The sequence below is a fragment of the Macaca mulatta genome, chromosome 20 (genome assembly GCF_049350105.2).
Source record: "Macaca mulatta isolate MMU2019108-1 chromosome 20, T2T-MMU8v2.0, whole genome shotgun sequence".
Taxonomy (NCBI): Eukaryota; Metazoa; Chordata; class Mammalia; order Primates; family Cercopithecidae; genus Macaca; species Macaca mulatta.
The window spans coordinates 4967603-4984254 of record NC_133425.1 but is presented as its reverse complement, the minus strand read 5'-3'; the positions used below and the strand labels follow the sequence as shown (position 1 = coordinate 4984254).

The following is a 16652-nucleotide window of genomic DNA, read 5'->3' as shown; positions in this document are numbered from 1 at the left end:
TGTCTCAAAAAAACCTGGGCATGATAGCTCAATGCCCGTAACCTCAGCACTTTAGAAGGCTGAGGCAGGGGGGAATGCTTGAGCTCAGGAGTTCAAGACCAGCCTGGACAACATAGTGAGACCTCATCTCCACAAAAAAATTTAAAAATGAGTCAGGCATGGTAGCACACACCTGTAGTCCCAGTTACTCCCAAGACTGAGGCAGGAAGATGACTTGAACCTGGGAGGTTGAAGCTGCAGTGAGCTGAGATGATGCCAGTGTCCCCCAACCTGGGCAACAGAGTGAGACTTTGTCTCAAAAATAATAAATTAAAAATTACAAGAACACAAAGAAAAAAATACGTGTCACTTGTAAGCCAAGGCATCAGAACGCCTGAGATATCTTTGCCTCCAGTTTCTTCTCTGTGTGAGTGAACATGAGCCAGGTGGGGTCATGACACACTGCCTGCTGACTGGCCGGCCTCCCACACCGAGCAGCTTCCCCGGCACCTGTTCCCATACTCATTGAGGGTTTGTATGAATGTACCATCTTGAATGTATTTGGCAGCCAGTATTTATGTTTGTATTAGTGACAATAGAAAATGTAGTAGGCAGTGAGGTGGCTGAGGGGTTGGAGAAATTCGCATTAGTAAATGTGGGAGTAGCAATATGGAACTTTTTATTAAAATGCTTTATTTTGTATCTCTATTACTGTTTACGTTTATGAGATTCAAAACCATTTGTCTCTAGTGGCCTGAATTTAATTTAGCCAAGAATAAAAAGACTTTCCTCAGAGGATCTTTTAAGGTCCCTTCCAATGAAATGACTTTTTTTTTTTTTTCTTTTTTTTTTTTTTTTTTTGAGACAGAGTTTTGCTCTCGTTGCCCAAGCAGTGGCGCCATCTCGGCTCACTGCAGCCTCCATCTCCTGGGTTCAAGCGATTCTCCTGTCTCAGCCTCTCGAGTAGCTGGGCTTGTAGGCCCCTCCCACACACACGGCTAATTTTGTGTTTTTAGTAGAGACAAGGTTTCACTACATTGGTCAGGCTGGTCTTGAACTCCTGACCTCAGGTGATCTGCCCGCCTCAGTCTCTCAAAGTGCTGGGATTACAGATGTGAGCCACCACGCCCAGCCTGAAATGGCTTTATTTGCCACCCAGTTTGATGAATGAGACAGATTGGGGAGTTAGCTTTACTTTCTTTTTCAGCAAGTTTTTAAATGTTGGAAACCTTTCATAGAAGATGCAAACTTCTCGTTGTATTTTGCCTCTCAACCTGAACGCAGTTCTGACACTAGTGTGTTTTCAGAAGCTTTAGTCCTTATGGTGATGGACGAGAGCCCCTCGAGTGCCTTAGGAGCATCATGGTTGGGACGTCACAGCAGCCAGGATTCCGTTTTAAATGTGAGGTAGGAGGGATCTGAGCACCTTTTACAGAGTGTCTTTTTTTGATGTTTTCTCTGCAGTCTTTAAACCAGAGGAGTTACGCCAGGCCCTGATGCCGACCCTAGAAGCACTGTATCGACAGGACCCAGAGTCATTACCTTTCCGGCAGCCTGTAGATCCCCAGCTCCTTGGAATTCCAGTAAGTTAATTCGTAAAATTAGATTATAACTTTGCTGGTGTGACTTTTGAGTGTCCATTGTTTTATCCCTTGAAATTAGATTATAACTTTGCTGGTGTGACTTTTGAGTGTCCGTTGTTTTATCTCTTGAAATTAGATTAAATAATCCCCCTGCCTTGAAGATTGTTCTCCTAATATAAAAAACTGTTGTCTGTTAACAGTTATCAATGAAAGTGTTTATTTTGTTTGATTTCACTTGTTCATGAAGCCCCGGTCCTTGGAGGGGTGCACTGAAGCAAGGGAAGCACATGCCCCTGAGACTTCACTTTATATTTGGATCCTTGTGTCACTTTTGTCTGAAAGAATTTATGAACATCAAATGTAAAAAAATATTTAGACTTCTCTCTTTTATATTCCTGGATAGCCTTGCAAAGGCCATGGGGACCCAGCAGATTCTATGTAGCAGTAATTACTAGCTTTGTGTTTATATTTGTCTTGGAATTTCATTTTGCTTGCCAGGATCAAGAGTGAATATCTAGAAATACACACTGTTTGGTAAACTGGTTCACTATTTTAATTCAGTGGATTAAAGATCTATTTTTAAAATTTTCTGTTAGAAGTATCTTTTAACAATTTTTCTTTTTTTTTTCTTTTTTTTTTTTTTTTTGAGACGGAGTCTCGCTCTGTCCCTGGGCTGGAGTGCAATGGCCGGATCTTAGCTCACTGCAAGCTCCGCCTCCCGGGTTTACGCCATTCTCCTGCCTCAGCCTCCCGAGTAGCTGGGACTACAGGCGCCCGCCACGTCGCCCGGCTAGCTTTTTGTATTTTTTAGTAGAGACGGGGTTTCACCCTGTTAGCCAGGATGGTCTCGATCTCCTGACCTAGTGATCCGCCCATCTCGGCCTCCCAAAGTGCTGGGATTACACGCCTGAGCCACCGCGCCCGGCCAACAATTTTTCTTTATCTTTGCCTTTGAAGTATTATAATGCGATCATACCTGAAAATACTAATTATACTTTTAGTGAGTAAAGTCAGTTGTATCAGAGGTTATTTTCTTTTCATTTCCCATTTCTTACTGTTGGGAATGGAAGTTATTTTGGTACTTTCTGTTTCTATTATTTTAAAACAAAGCTGCCAGATATGACTGGCATTTGGATGTTGGGGAATTCCCTGAGACCATTGTTTTTTTTAAAAGGATTATTTTGACATCGTAAAGAATCCCATGGACCTCTCCACCATCAAGCGGAAGCTGGACACAGGGCAGTACCAAGAGCCCTGGCAGTACGTGGACGACGTCTGGCTCATGTTCAACAATGCCTGGCTCTATAATCGCAAGACATCCCGAGTCTATAAGTTTTGCAGTAAGCTTGCAGAGGTCTTTGAGCAGGAAATTGACCCGGTCATGCAGTCCCTTGGATATTGCTGTGGACGCAAGGTACAGTTTTAAGTTTTTCCAGAAAGTGAATTCTCCGAGTTAATCCAGCCAGAGGGGTGTTACACTAATATGAGACCACACCTGTGTACTGGGAGTGCATATGTGCAGTCTGCTCTCTGGTGACACAGTTGATGCCTGAAGTGATGTGATGGGTGATCAGAGCTGGGTGTATAGGCACTTACTGAGGGAGGCCATGAGGAAGTATTTCTGGCTGCCCCGCTGCCCGTGGTACCTGTCTGTAATAAATGTTTCTTAGAGCCAGTTGTATCACATGCTATCTCAAAATGTCTTTAAAGCTACTAAAATTGTTAGAAAACTATCTAATATACTAACAGAGATAATTTACTAGTCTCTATAGTAGACTAGAACATTATAGGACAGTAAATGGAATGTGTTTTTATATAAAAGTATTTCTCCTTTATTTTTGCAGTATGAGTTTTCCCCACAGACTTTGTGCTGCTATGGGAAGCAGCTGTGTACCATTCCTCGCGATGCTGCCTACTACAGCTATCAGAATAGGTAAGTGTCAAGCAGCATCCTGTATTATGTCTTAGGGCAAGGCACGTTCATCTGGTTATAGTCTGTGTACATTATTTCTTTCCTGAAGTTCCAATAAAAAGTGGCCCAATTTCAGGCCGGGTGTGGTGGCTCACACCTGTAATCCCAGCACTTTGGGAGGCTGAGGTGGGAGGATCGCTTGAGCCCAGGAGTTACGTTATCAGCCTTGGCAACATAGTGAGACCCCCATCTCTATTTGAAAAAAAGAAAAGTAGCTCGATTTCAGTGTCTTGTTAGTCACACGGATAGGCCCATGGCCTCTTAGTTATAAAGCATACTTTTATAGTGTAAAAACTGTAACCTCTGAGTCAAGTCTTGCCGTACTACTTAATTAGGTACGTTCTTTCTTCAGCCATGCCTGTTCTAAAACGCAACCCTAGAAGCAAGCGTCTGAAGTTGAGAGTAACTCTGATAAAGGTTGGCATGCCTTTTTAAAGATGTTCATAGAGTAGAAAATGTGGATTTTACTATTCTGCCTGCAAATATTTGCCTGGGTAATTTGGCCAGGTCAGTCTCATGGAAAGACTTGCACAAGTGCTACTTCCTTTGAGGCAGAGGAAAAGGGTCCATGATCTTTATTTTTAAATTTGACACTAGCAGCATGATACAAAATGAGATCTGGTGTTTTAATTGAGTTCAAGAATCACCCTCCTATTATAAGATGGCCATTTCAGGATTTTGTGAGTGGTGGATCTGCTTAAGAAATACTTGCCATTCTTTTGGAATATGAAGATGGCTAAAGAATAGATCTCCTGTCTTAAAATAGATGGAGAATGAAAATAGTATTTTTTGTTGTGGTTTCCCACACAAATACACCTTGCGTAGTTTTGGGGTTGTTTGAGAAGTCAGCTTATCTGTACCGCAGCGTGTAAGTGTCCATGTGCGGCTGCAGTGTGAGCACACCATGCGTGGAGGCACAGGTCAGGAATCTTGCTCAAACTGTGACATTGCCTCCATTTTATGAGCCAGCAGCTGGATTCTCTGTGGCCAAGATAGAGCTTTGTGCCTATTCTTTGTCTTTAGGTTCAAGTATTAACCGTCAACACTGGAGTTTGGCGTTTTGTATTATTTCACTCTCATTTGGATGCAGTAATTATGTCCTATACTTCAAAGAACACAGAAGCCTGTTTGTTATTTGTTCACAGGCCTGAAAATGTTGGAATTTTGTGGTTGTTTTAATTCTTCTATGTTTTTTAAAAAACCATATTCAAGATAAGTAATAACTCCCATCAAAATCCTGTATTTTAAAAAATCCTTTTGACACAAAAATGTCTCTAAAAAAAGGTTCCTAAGCCTTTTCTATCAGGAATAAGCCTGGCCTGCTTATTCCTATTACTGTTCAGTGTAGTGAAACACCAGTGCAAGGGAGAAGGGCAGACCCTAAACTTCATCTCTGCTGGAAGTGCAGCCTGTGCAATTGTCCTGCTGAAAATAGTTTAACATTCGGAGTCTGATTTCCATCTCAACTTCCCCTTTATCAATAGAAACATTTTATGATCAAGTTTAAAATGATACCATAGCCCCTTCCTAATGGAATCTTTCCCATAGTGACTTGCTGCTCTTCTAGAAGTTCTGGCCACTCCTTTTACAGTTTTAGCCCCATGACTTCAGCACACCCCATGATGTATTAATGTATTAAGCTTAGCTTTGTCCATGATACAAACAATAGCGTCTTCCCTCGCAGCCTCATTTTGTCAAGTCCCCAATGATGAAATAATGAATAGGAATGCACTTTAAAAACCATTTGTGCCAAGCAAAATAAAGTTAATGATATCTTAAGAGAAAGGTTGATATTAACTATACCCAGAAAAATGCCACCTCTGCTACGTTGCCCAACACAGTTTTGGTCTATAAGAAAGGTAGATTGTTTACCACTCTCTCTAAAGTGTTGTGGGGCCTGTTCCTGGGTCTGTTGGGACCCTGCCTTTGCTGATTTGCACAGGTTTTGGTCTTTTACATTGAGAGCAATTAAAGTTAAATGGAATTGGTAGGATCAAAGAGTCATTGATGGCGTATAAACACAAGACCATCTTGAAAGTTCTGAAACGTCTTATTTCTGTATAGAACTTCATTTTTACTGGGCACTTAGAACAATAAAAAATCCTGCAGACCATTTAAACAAGTGAAACCCTAATATATAAGTGAGCGTATGGTTACGTTTTCACTTGTTTTCATACTTTGCAAATTTGAAAGTAACTCATGTTGGAAAAACTGTTCTTTAGCTTTCCCAGTTAGTATCTATAGATAATATAAATATTATCTATAGATATTCCCAGTTATTCATATGTACTGATATGGTACTTAAAACAATCTGCATTTGAAAATTTACTCCATATATTAAATTACCCTTACAGATAAACTATGCAGTTACATTGTACTAACTTTAGCAACCCTGAAATGCATCATTACTGGATTATGTGAAGTATTTCTCCTTTGCAATTCCATATTCATCAAGCTGCTTCCTTCACACCAGGCAAAATGTCATCTGGGTGCTTAAGTTGAAAAGCAAATTTCTAAATCTTTATGTGTTTCCGGGGAGAATAAAGTGTGGACTAGGTAAGAAGGTAGGGGCAGTCTGACAATAACATCTAGCATTCACTGACTGCCAGGGTTGCTCTAGCTGATTTTACTAGTTGGGGGTGACTGCTGTCTGTTCTGTGTGCTTTCTTCATCTCTCAGAACAGTAATAAAGTGAAGCCACGGGCCCCTCTTCCTCCCCTTCTTAAACATGAACAGGCTAAATTGTCCATTTCTCCAGCAGTTTTGGGGCAGACAAGGAGTCTGTTGACATGCTTTGCCTCCCCGGTTCTGATCCTTGGATTTTCCAGGATGAGAGTCAGTCATACAGGAAGAGCCTCAGTTTCCCAGCCACCGCAAGCGTTGCCATTCCACCACCAGTGTCTCCCTCTGTGTCACTTTCCTCGGTGGGAAAAGATAGGTTTATGGTCCTTGTTTCCTGGATGTTACTGGGCTTGCTGTCCTTGAATAGAAGCAAAGAATTTCTCCAGGATTTTAAAACCATTTAGACTCACCTGTGATTACGATGGGAGTTTCATTTCAGAATGTCTTGAACCGTCCCTTCTAGCTGGCCATAGTGCTGTGTGTTTGATTGTTAACATGAATGGAGCACTCAATTTGGAGTTTTACTTATAAAAGGGAAGTATTGGGGATTGAGGGAATGTCTTTTTTGCATATCGTTTTGGTTGCCACTGAATTGGTTTATAGTTTCTGTACTTTAATTCCTTCTTGCCAGTGATGACCATGCCCTCCTGCACATGGAAGTTCTTCTCCATACAGGATTTTAGGATATTTACAAAATAGTGAATGGCCAGAATATTGCTGTAGTTCATTCAGGAAAAAAAAAATACATATTTAAAGAAAAACATTAATCTGCCTGTTCCCTGTCAGAGTTTTAAATCCTGACATAATTTATTAGTTGAGTTAGTCCCAAATAAATTAGTCCCAGCAAGAAACCTTCATTAATCCAGTGAATCTGTCATGTTCCTCATCAACCAAAGGCAAAAAAAATGGCTCATCTTGAGATGTTGTGCATGCTCTGAAGTTGTATGCTTTAAAATGTGCTGTGTGTGTGGGGTTAGTGAAATACAGCAGACAAAATGCTCAGTATATTGAATTAAGATTAGATTTGGGACTTGTGGGGGACCTGTCCTAGTGGTGGTGAACTGGCCACACGGTGGCCCACACCTCAGTCTCCTGTAGCCGTGTGAATGCGCAAGTGAGTGAGACTGCAGCTGCCGTGTCCCGTTCTGCACTTGGTGGTTCAGCCTGGCGCTCGAGTCCTGTCGCACTGTTTTTAATACTAATCCTTCCTGGCATCTCGTAGACATAGTTTTGAGCACTAAACCGCATTCGTGCTGCCGTTGCTACCTGACACTCATTCTTCTCGCTTGTGTGATCCGCCTCCGCCCGCTTGTTTATTTTTACGGTATTCTTGTGTACTCGTGTCGTTTTATGCAGCATCAGCCTGCATTTCTGTTGATTTCTCATTTATGTTCTTTCCAAACATTTAGTAGTTTTTATTTTAATTGTTCGTATTTGATAGCTTGAGCCCAGGCTCTATATTGTCTTACAAGAAATTGGGGTGATGGATAATTTCTCAAATGCAGATTGTTCTTTAAAGATTAACTCTAAATTCACTTAACTTGGATTGCCCCCAAGTCAGAACAGTCATTGGCTAAGTCTCTCCGATTGATGGATGATTGGTCCCAGTACCAAAAATGTCACATCAAAGCTTAGAATTGAATTTTCAAAGATTGTTCATGGATTTACATATATTGTATTTCTTATACAATATATCACATTTCTTACTCTGTATATTCATATTGATAAATGGGTGGAAAGTCTTTGACCCTGACTGCATTTATGTTAAATGTTTGTCTAGAATATGGATTTGGTTTCATTTGTATTGTAACACAATTAACTGAATGATTAACATAAAAAAAAAAAAAAACAGGAAAAAATTAAAATCAGTTCTGTAGGCCGGGTGCGGTGGCTCAAGCCTGTAATCCCAGCACTTTGGGAGGCCGAGACGGGCGGATCACGAGGTCAGGAGATTGAGACCATCCTGGCTAATATGGTGAAACCCCGTCTCTACTAAAAATACAAAAAACTAGCCGGGCGAGGTGGCGGGCACCTGTAGTCCCAGCTACTCGGGAGGCTGAGGCAGGAGAATGGCGTAAACCCGGGAGGCGGAGCTTGCAGTGAGCTGAGATCCGGCCACTGCACTCCAGCCTGGGCGACAAAGCGAGACTCCGTCTCAAAAAAAATAAAATAAAATAAAATAAAATCAGTTCTGGGTGCTCAGCATTTTCATGCATTTAAAGATCTGGCTTAATACCGGAAATAAAATCTCTGAATTGCTGTCAAGCATAAATTTTCCATTTTGAAAAATAAAGCTATTTCAGTTTAAATTGCTTTTTTAAGGCCTTTTGTCAGACTGTTTTGTTCAAGTAAATTTTTCCATCTCAAACCCTAGAGTTATATTTTACTTTCTCTGAGTAAGAACAAAATTCAGATTCCTAAATTTGGGCTCCATGCAATTCTAGTATTAACAACTCCTTGAAAACATTTGCCTCTTGGAGCCGGACCGAGCCTGTCGTTGTTAGTGATGATGGCCTGTGATGTGTGCAATGAGACCGAATGCTAATCAATGCTTTGCCTTGGCTTTCTGCTCTGTGTTGTCTTGGTGTCTGCGTCTTACCTCTGTGTCTGTGCTATTTGTTCCCTTCCTTGTTCTCTAATCCTGCCTTTCCCCACCTGCCCCCTGTTCCTTTCATTGTCCTCACTGACCCATCAATCAACCAACAACGCCCCCCCTTCGTCGTGGTGCTCTGCCCTGCTCTGATTGGTGGCTTCGTTGCTTGGGTGGCTGTGTGTTATGATGGACCAGTTCACCCAAGTATGGCCTTCTTGCTGACAGGTATCATTTCTGTGAGAAGTGTTTCACAGAGATCCAGGGCGAGAATGTGACCCTGGGTGACGACCCTTCACAGCCCCAGACGTAAGTACCGTCCTGTCATTTTTTCTGGGGTGAGGGAGGGTGACCTTAAATTGTTTTTTCCTCTTACCAATGACTGTAAGGAAAGTACCACTGCCATTTTGACTTTCATGCAATGTTTTTTGGTTTTTTGTTTTTGAGACAGGTTTTCATTCTGTCACCTGAGTGGTGTGCAGTGGCACTATCTCAACTCGTTCAAGCAATCCTCCTTTCTCAGCCTCTCAAGTAGCTGGGATTACAGGGGCACGCCACCATACCCAGCTAATTTTTTGTATTTTTTGTAGAGACGAGGTCTCGCCATGTTGCCCAAGCTGGTCTTAAACTCCTACACTGAAGCACAATCCACCTGCCTGGGCCTTCCAAAGTGCTGAGATTACAGTGTGTAGTGTTGTGGGGTTTGTTGCATATTAATTATGCTCGCATTTAATTTGAATATGTGTATACATACACATTTACACTGAAAAATGTGTTTTGGCTGAACCACAGTGCCACTTCTGCCTTTATCATTCAAGGCAGTGGTACTATGGCTTACCACTGTAGACCACTGCTCTCTCTTGACCTTGGTTTGTCTTTTCTTCTAAAATAATTGGTTTTTCCTAGTTGTTGTCAACTTCCATTTTGGGGAATTATAAATTTTCTTTATTTTAATTTTTATTTTTTTAAATGAGGTCTCACTGTGTTACCCAGGCTGGTCTCGAGCTCTTGGCCTCAAGCAGTCCTCCTGCCTTGGCCTTCCGAAGTGCTGGGACCACCATGCCCGACCGTGTAAATTTTCAGTGATACCTGAGAAACCAGGTAGCCCCATTAACAGAACTGGCAGTAGCAAAAAATGAGTTTGGTGTACATGCCCTGCCCTTTACATTTAGTTTATCTCTACTTAAACCTCCATCCTTTCAGTTGCTGAGCTCTAATGCAGATTAATGGATTCCAGTACCCCATTTTTTGGCCTAAAGTATAAATGTGTCTCCTTCCCTCACTAGTGCTTTCTTTACCTATTGTTTATCGGCTCCAAAGTGGACAGGTATGACTTTGTTAGTTCATTCCAGCACAGGATTAAACTTTTATTTCCAGTATTTATTATCCAGCAGTTACTTTCGAGTGATACAATGGCATGTGTGTGGCAAGAAAAAGCAAATGCACAAATTGTGTTATCAACTCATTTCTATGCTTGAAATATCTAAAAACCTGCCAGCCACCCACCGCATCTGCCCAGGTCTACCGTTCCCTCTTTTCGTCAGACTGAGTTCCCTAGTCTTCCATGATTCCTAGCACCCTACCCACAGTGTGACTTCCCCCAACAGAAAGGAAGACTTTGCCACAAGAGCGGTTTCCAAGCAGTGTAGGCACTTACGCTTTACCATTTTCTTTGTTCAAATGCAGGAAAAAACCTAACTTGTAAGACATATAAACCAAAGTGACTGAAATTCTACATTTTTAATTTATTTCCCTTGTCATCTTAATTCTCTTTAGTTGTGTGATTAATAATTGGATTGTTGCTTGAGCAACATAGTGAGACCCCCATCTCTACAAAAAATGAAAAAAACTTAACAGGTCGTGGTGGTTTGTATCTGTAGTCCCAGCTACTTAGAACCGGGGTGAGTTTGAATTCAGCCTGGGCAACATAATGAGACCCCCATCTCCACAAAAAATCAAAAAATTAGCCAGTCGTGGTGGTGCATTCCTATAGTCCCAGCTACCCAGGAGGATCACTTGAGCCTTGGAGGTTAAGGCTGCAGTGAGCCATGATCGCGGCACTGCACTCCAGCCTGAGCAGCAGAGCAAGACCCTGTCTCTGAAAAAAAAGAAAGAAAAGAAAAGAAATGGTAATGGAATATGTGGAAAAAGAAATTGTAGTGTTCTGAGAAATTAAATTTTCTGTTCATTCTGTTATTATATGTACTTGAGATTTTAAAGGACCATCATGTCTTTTTGTTTGAAGAACTAGTTACAAAATCACATTCCAGAGACCCTATAGTTTATACTCAACAGATAAATTTTAGTTAATACAACATGTTTTCTTTTTTTTAAAACAAGGACAATTTCAAAGGATCAGTTTGAAAAGAAGAAAAATGATACCTTAGACCCCGAACCGTAAGTATATAGCTATTTCTTTTTTACTTTTAATTTTGGTATGAAATTGGTAAAGTTACTCCTTATGGAGTGGGTTGTGGGTAAAAACATTGGAAAGATGTTGCAATAAGTGGAATTTCTGGTGTGAGGTTATCTTTTAGATATAGATTCTTTTTAAACTTAAACAAAATATGTATGTCTCTGTAACATGGTCTCTAATTACTGGATTTTAACAATGATAAAATTAAATAGATGTTTCAGTTCTATGAAAACCTCTCTAATAATTTGGTCATGGGTGTCTTTAAGAAGCCATTTAGTATGAATCTTTAGAGACCAAAGGTAGGAATATTTGGTGGGATAGTACTAGTAGTATCATTTAAAGGGAAATACCAGAAAGAAAATCTCTTGGAAACTGCTTTCTCAAATAATGTAAAGCTTGGTGCATGTTCTTGCCATTGTTAAGCACTTTCTACAGTGATGAATGAGAGTGTTGCATTTGCTAACCTTGCTTCATAACAGCCCCTAAAGAGATGCAGAATTTCTTCAGTGTGGTAGCCTCTTCCCAGGTCTCCAATGTAAAGTTCTGAGGGCACTCCAAATTGGCATGGCGATACTGGCTATTTTTTGTCCCCACGGTGAGCACAGGCTCCAGGAGCATTGGCTGCTTGGGAAATGTGGGCTGTGACTCAGCCAAAGCAAGAAACAGATCCTGCTCTCCCTATCCTGACCCTCTCACTCCAGGGAAGCCAGTGGCTAGAGTGGCAGGCACAGATTTTTACCCAGGCCGCCTCTGGAAACCTAGCTTGACTTTCAGCAGGTTATTTCATCTCTCCCAGCACCTGGTACACAGACAGGATGATGATGTGAAATCCTAGAGCTGTAGTCTTGGTGAGACGGCAGGGCAGAGCGCCCACCCCTCTCGTGACCAGCAGATCGTTTCTCCTGACTTTCTACCTTTCTTTTCACATTGTGTCTTTCTCTCCGTGGCTTTATAGTTTCATTATTTATATCTACTTCTCTTTTCCACCCCACCCCCCGAGATGAGTGTTGCTCTGTCCCCCAGGCTGTAGAGCAGTAGCACGATCTCGGCTCACTGCAACCTCCGCCTCCCGGGTTCAAGCAGTTCTCTGCCTTGGCCTCCCGAGTGGCTGGGATTACCAGCCCAGCTAATTTTTTTGTGTTTTTAGTAGAGATGGGGTTTCACCATCTTGACCAGGCTGGTCTTGAACTCCTGACCTCGTGATCCACCCATCTCGGCCTCCCAGAGTGCTGCCGACTTATATCTACTTTTTAATTTCAAAATATATTACATTCAAGTAGTAGGTGCCAGGCAGAGGGAATACATGGATGGGTAAAGGGGTCTCCTTCTTCATGCTGGTTGTAGTCTAGAGAGACAGCTGGGTAATGGCACAGCCTGCAGCAGGAGACAGTGCAAGTGAGTCCCAGACAGAAGGGACCCCGCCTGGGCAGAGCGGCATCATCACAGTTGGGCCTGGTTTCCTGGACAAGGTGATACTTGTGTTGAAGCTGCAGAGCATTCTAGAAACAAAGACATGAAAGAACACAGGTTGCTCAATAAAACTACAAGTCCCCTAGAGTGGGTGGTTGGTAGGCAGAGATTAACTTCGTGAAGGGCCATTTCACTGTCTCTTGACAATAGACTTTATCCTATAATGTGCTGAGGAGGTTTTGAAGAATAGCATTGGTTCTAATGTAGGAAAGTCACCCTTGGTCTATGAGGTGAATTGATCAGAAGAGGAAAGACATTGTTCTCTAGTAGAGAAATTAGTTAAGAGACACAAAGCAGCAGGAGGCAAGAAACTGAAACCCTAATTAAAGCAAGAGTTTTCGGAGCCAGGCAGGGGGGCTTGCTGGCGGGCTGAGGGAAGGGGAGCCACCTAGTTGGCCAATAATAATTGGGAGTGAGAGAAAGGGGGAAATTCAAAATGGATGTCATGGGGTCTAGAATACAGTGTTTTGTTTGGATTTTGTTTGTTTGTTGTTTTTGAAACAGGGTCTTGCTGTGTCACCCAGGCTGGAGTGCAGTGGTGCAATCATAGCTCACTGCAGCCACAACCTCCCAGACTCAAACATCCTCCCAGCTCAGGCTCCTAAGTAACTGGGACTACAGGCACACACCACCATGCCCAGCTAATTTTTTAATTTTTTGTAGAGATGGGGTCTCCATATTTTACCCAGGCTGGTCTTAAACTCCCGGTAAAACAATCCTTCCACCTCAGCCTCTCCACATGCTAGAATTACAGGTGTGAGCCACTGTACCTGGCCCAAGTGTAGTTTTGGGGGGCACTCCTTTTCCCTGACATGGGAGGGAATAGTTGAGAGCAGGGGACCTTTGGAGACGGCACAGGAGTTGAGGAAGTTCTTAGCCCCAACCTTGGAAATTCTTAGCATAAGGGAAGAGCTCAGTGACTGGGTTTTCAAAGACAGGGCTTGTGGAGGACAGCACTGGAGGAAAGGAGTGCAGATTCAGAGCAGCTGCCACGTGGAAGGCAGAGGGAGCCAGACGGAGCTGGGTTGTCAGAGAGTGCCACAGGACCGTGAACGGGTGCCGCCATGGTTTCACAGTTTTGTGTGTGTGTCTTTTCTTTCCCTCCAGCAGACTGGGCAGAGAAGCCTGATGAGGGTAGACCCATGGCTAAGGGCTTGCATAGCACGTGCAGTGGACAGATTAAGGGAACAAGGGCAGGGGCACACTGTAGAGGAGCCATAGCTCAGAACTCAGGAGCACACAGGGAGTCACATTACTCACCAGTCCCTTCAGCCCCTCCTCGGAGGTATGCATTGTGGAGGCAGCAAGGGAGGGAGCTGACAAAAACCAAAGGTCTGACCTCAAGGCATCTTGGCATTTAAGATTCCTGGGTAAGCCAGTTCCTGGAGGTGGCGGAGCTCTGGTGAGCCGTGGTTGTGGGCTGCCATAGAACAGTGTGGAGGATTTGTGGGGAATGGGTGGTCCATCCTCTCGCTTCACCAGTATTTACTTGAACAAACCCCTGTCAACTTACCAGTAGGCCTGACACGTTCCACCCTTTTGTAACTGACTCCGAACTGGTGTTTTTGTGCCTCCGGCCTAGCGTGGCTGCTCTGAACTGGCCATGTTTCCCATTAGTATCCTAAACAATTTTAGACTTAAGAGCACATGTTTAGAATGCTAAAAGTATTGTTCTCTATTTTTTAAGTCAGTTTAGGCATGTGAAATCACCTAGAGAAGGCATTGTTCTTGAAAATGTGTAGTAGTGTCAGAAATACCGGCCTGTGAGATATGTATTTGTCACAGCAGTTTTTAAAAATAAAGTTTCCTTTCTGGTTGCAAAGGGAGATTGGGAGAAAAGAGGAATGAAGCACTTGTACAAAGAAAAGAAGAAAGCTTTTTCCTATAGAAGATATCATATGGATGCATTGTAAAATATAGCTGAATCAGCCAACTCATGCATTAATGTCAGCACTACTCAAAGTAACCCAGAGAACAAGGTGTGGATGCACACACAGACATCTACAAGTGACTCCGGTCATGTGGTTCCGTGTGCTTTAACAGTGCGCCTTCTTTGTCTCCTAGTTTCGTTGATTGCAAGGAGTGTGGCCGGAAGATGCATCAGATTTGTGTTCTGCACTATGATATCATTTGGCCTTCAGGGTAAGTAGTTTCCCCTGGCCTGGAGGGCATTTCTACACAGAGCCAATGGTGGGGCAGTTGCAGTGGCTACTGCATCTCATTCATTGTTGTCAGCAAGAATTCAACAATTAAGAGAGATGGCAGTTGGTTCTAAATTTAAGTTCTAAGTGTTTGTCTGCTTTAGGAATTGTGGCATCAAAGCAGTCTGCCTCTTCACTCTTTAATTTTATAATAATAATGTGATTTAAACTGCCAGCAAAATATCTGAATGCTGCATTTTGTTGGTTTGACAATTTACATCATTATATACAGTCTCATCATACCACTATTGTTTTTGCAGTTTTGTGTGCGACAACTGCTTGAAGAAAACTGGCAGACCTCGAAAAGAAAACAAATTCAGTGCTAAGAGTAAGTTTGGGGAAGCTTTCTGTTTCCTGGACTGCACATTTTAGAAACTTGTAGAAATTGTCCCCATTGTCCTTTGGTTCCTCTTAACACATGGTTTTGAGGTTTGGCTGTCAAAGATTTTTGTGAGTTTTTTCCCCAGTACTTTGTATTTTTCTTGTCTCATCCTTAAGGAGAGCCAGGCCAGTCATGAGGGTAAGAACGCAAGAATGTTCTTCAGGGGCTTCACTGAGAATAGGCAGCACAGCTGTGAGTCCCTGAAGTCTGTGTTTCTCAGAATGGTCATCTCAGCCACGGGACTACTGAGCACGGGGCTTGGAGCAGGACTGGCAGCCTTGGGCTGTGGGTCTTCACCGAGTGTAAAACCTCTCAGTCCACCCTTAAAGGGAATATTTAGCTTGATTGTTATTCAGCTTTTATGATCCAGTGCATGTTTTAGATGAAAGGTTAGGTGTACAGTAAACTTTGTAAATTCTCAGAGAAAATTTGTCAACAGATTATTCTCAAGTGGCTTAGACCTAAGACCCCTCACCCCTCGTGCGTGCGTGTGTACACACTGGGGTAGTGTTGGCCAGCCCTGTCTAACCCTGGGCCCTTTGTGGGCTGTCATGGGTCCGTCCCGTGGGTGCTGGGTTCTGCTACAGTGGAGCATGAGCCATGACCCCTGGGAACCAGCTGCCACCCTGGGAGTAGGAGCCTGGCCTGCATGTGGACTGGCTGGACATGTTACTGCAGCTGGTGGTGCCTGTGCAGAAATAGAACAACCTGTTACTGCTAGAAGTAACTTTGCATTGAGTAGACTTTCTTTTTTTTAATTTGAGACAGTCTTGCTCTGTCGCCAGGCTGGAGTGCAGTGGTGCAATCTCAGCTCACTGCAACTTCCGCTTCCCGGGTTCAAGTGATTCTCCTGCCTCAGCCTCCCAAGTAGCTGGGACTACAGGCGCCCGCCACCGTGCCCAGCTAATTTTTGTATTTTTACTAGAGACGGGGTTTCACCATGTTGGGTTGGCCAGGATGTTCTCAATCTCTTGACCTTGTGATCTGCCCGCCTCAGCCTCCCCAAGTGCTGGGATTACAGCCGTTAGCTACCGCACCCGGCTCACTTTTTTATTTTTTTAAAGACCGCATTGTTTTCAAAAGTTTATGATTATTTAATCTTTATAATAGAGTCAATTCTCAAGTCTTGGGATGGCCTTCTGCAGCTTGACATGCCAGGCTGTCCTTTTGCTGAGTTAACCAGCAAAACCACACAAGAAGGACAACTGCAGCAGCATTCTAACGTTCACTTGCCTGCTGCTCCCTACAGCTGTCACCTTTCTGTGGCAGGACAGGTGACTGGCATGTTGCTCAGGAGATCCGCAACAGAACCAGGGTCATTTGGGGAGCTCAGAGTAGAAGAGAGATGGAAATGCTGGGATGTACCATGCACTGGGGGAAGGGGAGGAGGAAGCTACCTGTAGACTTGAGACTGAGTCCTAAAGTTCAAACTCTGTT

General features: G+C 43.0%; 1 protein-coding gene across 2 annotated transcripts in view; it reads left to right on the top strand.

Annotated features, from left to right (window-relative positions):
- CREBBP (CREB binding protein) overlaps positions 1-16652 on the top strand; it is a 157978-nt gene that overhangs the window by 120064 nt on the left and 21262 nt on the right. For both annotated transcript variants that reach the window (XM_015125407.3, NM_001260715.1), the window contains 7 exon segments: positions 1444-1562; positions 2737-2976; positions 3407-3495; positions 8975-9055; positions 11087-11143; positions 14697-14774; positions 15094-15161. In XM_015125407.3, coding sequence (XP_014980893.1) covers positions 1444-1562; positions 2737-2976; positions 3407-3495; positions 8975-9055; positions 11087-11143; positions 14697-14774; positions 15094-15161 — 732 coding nt within the window.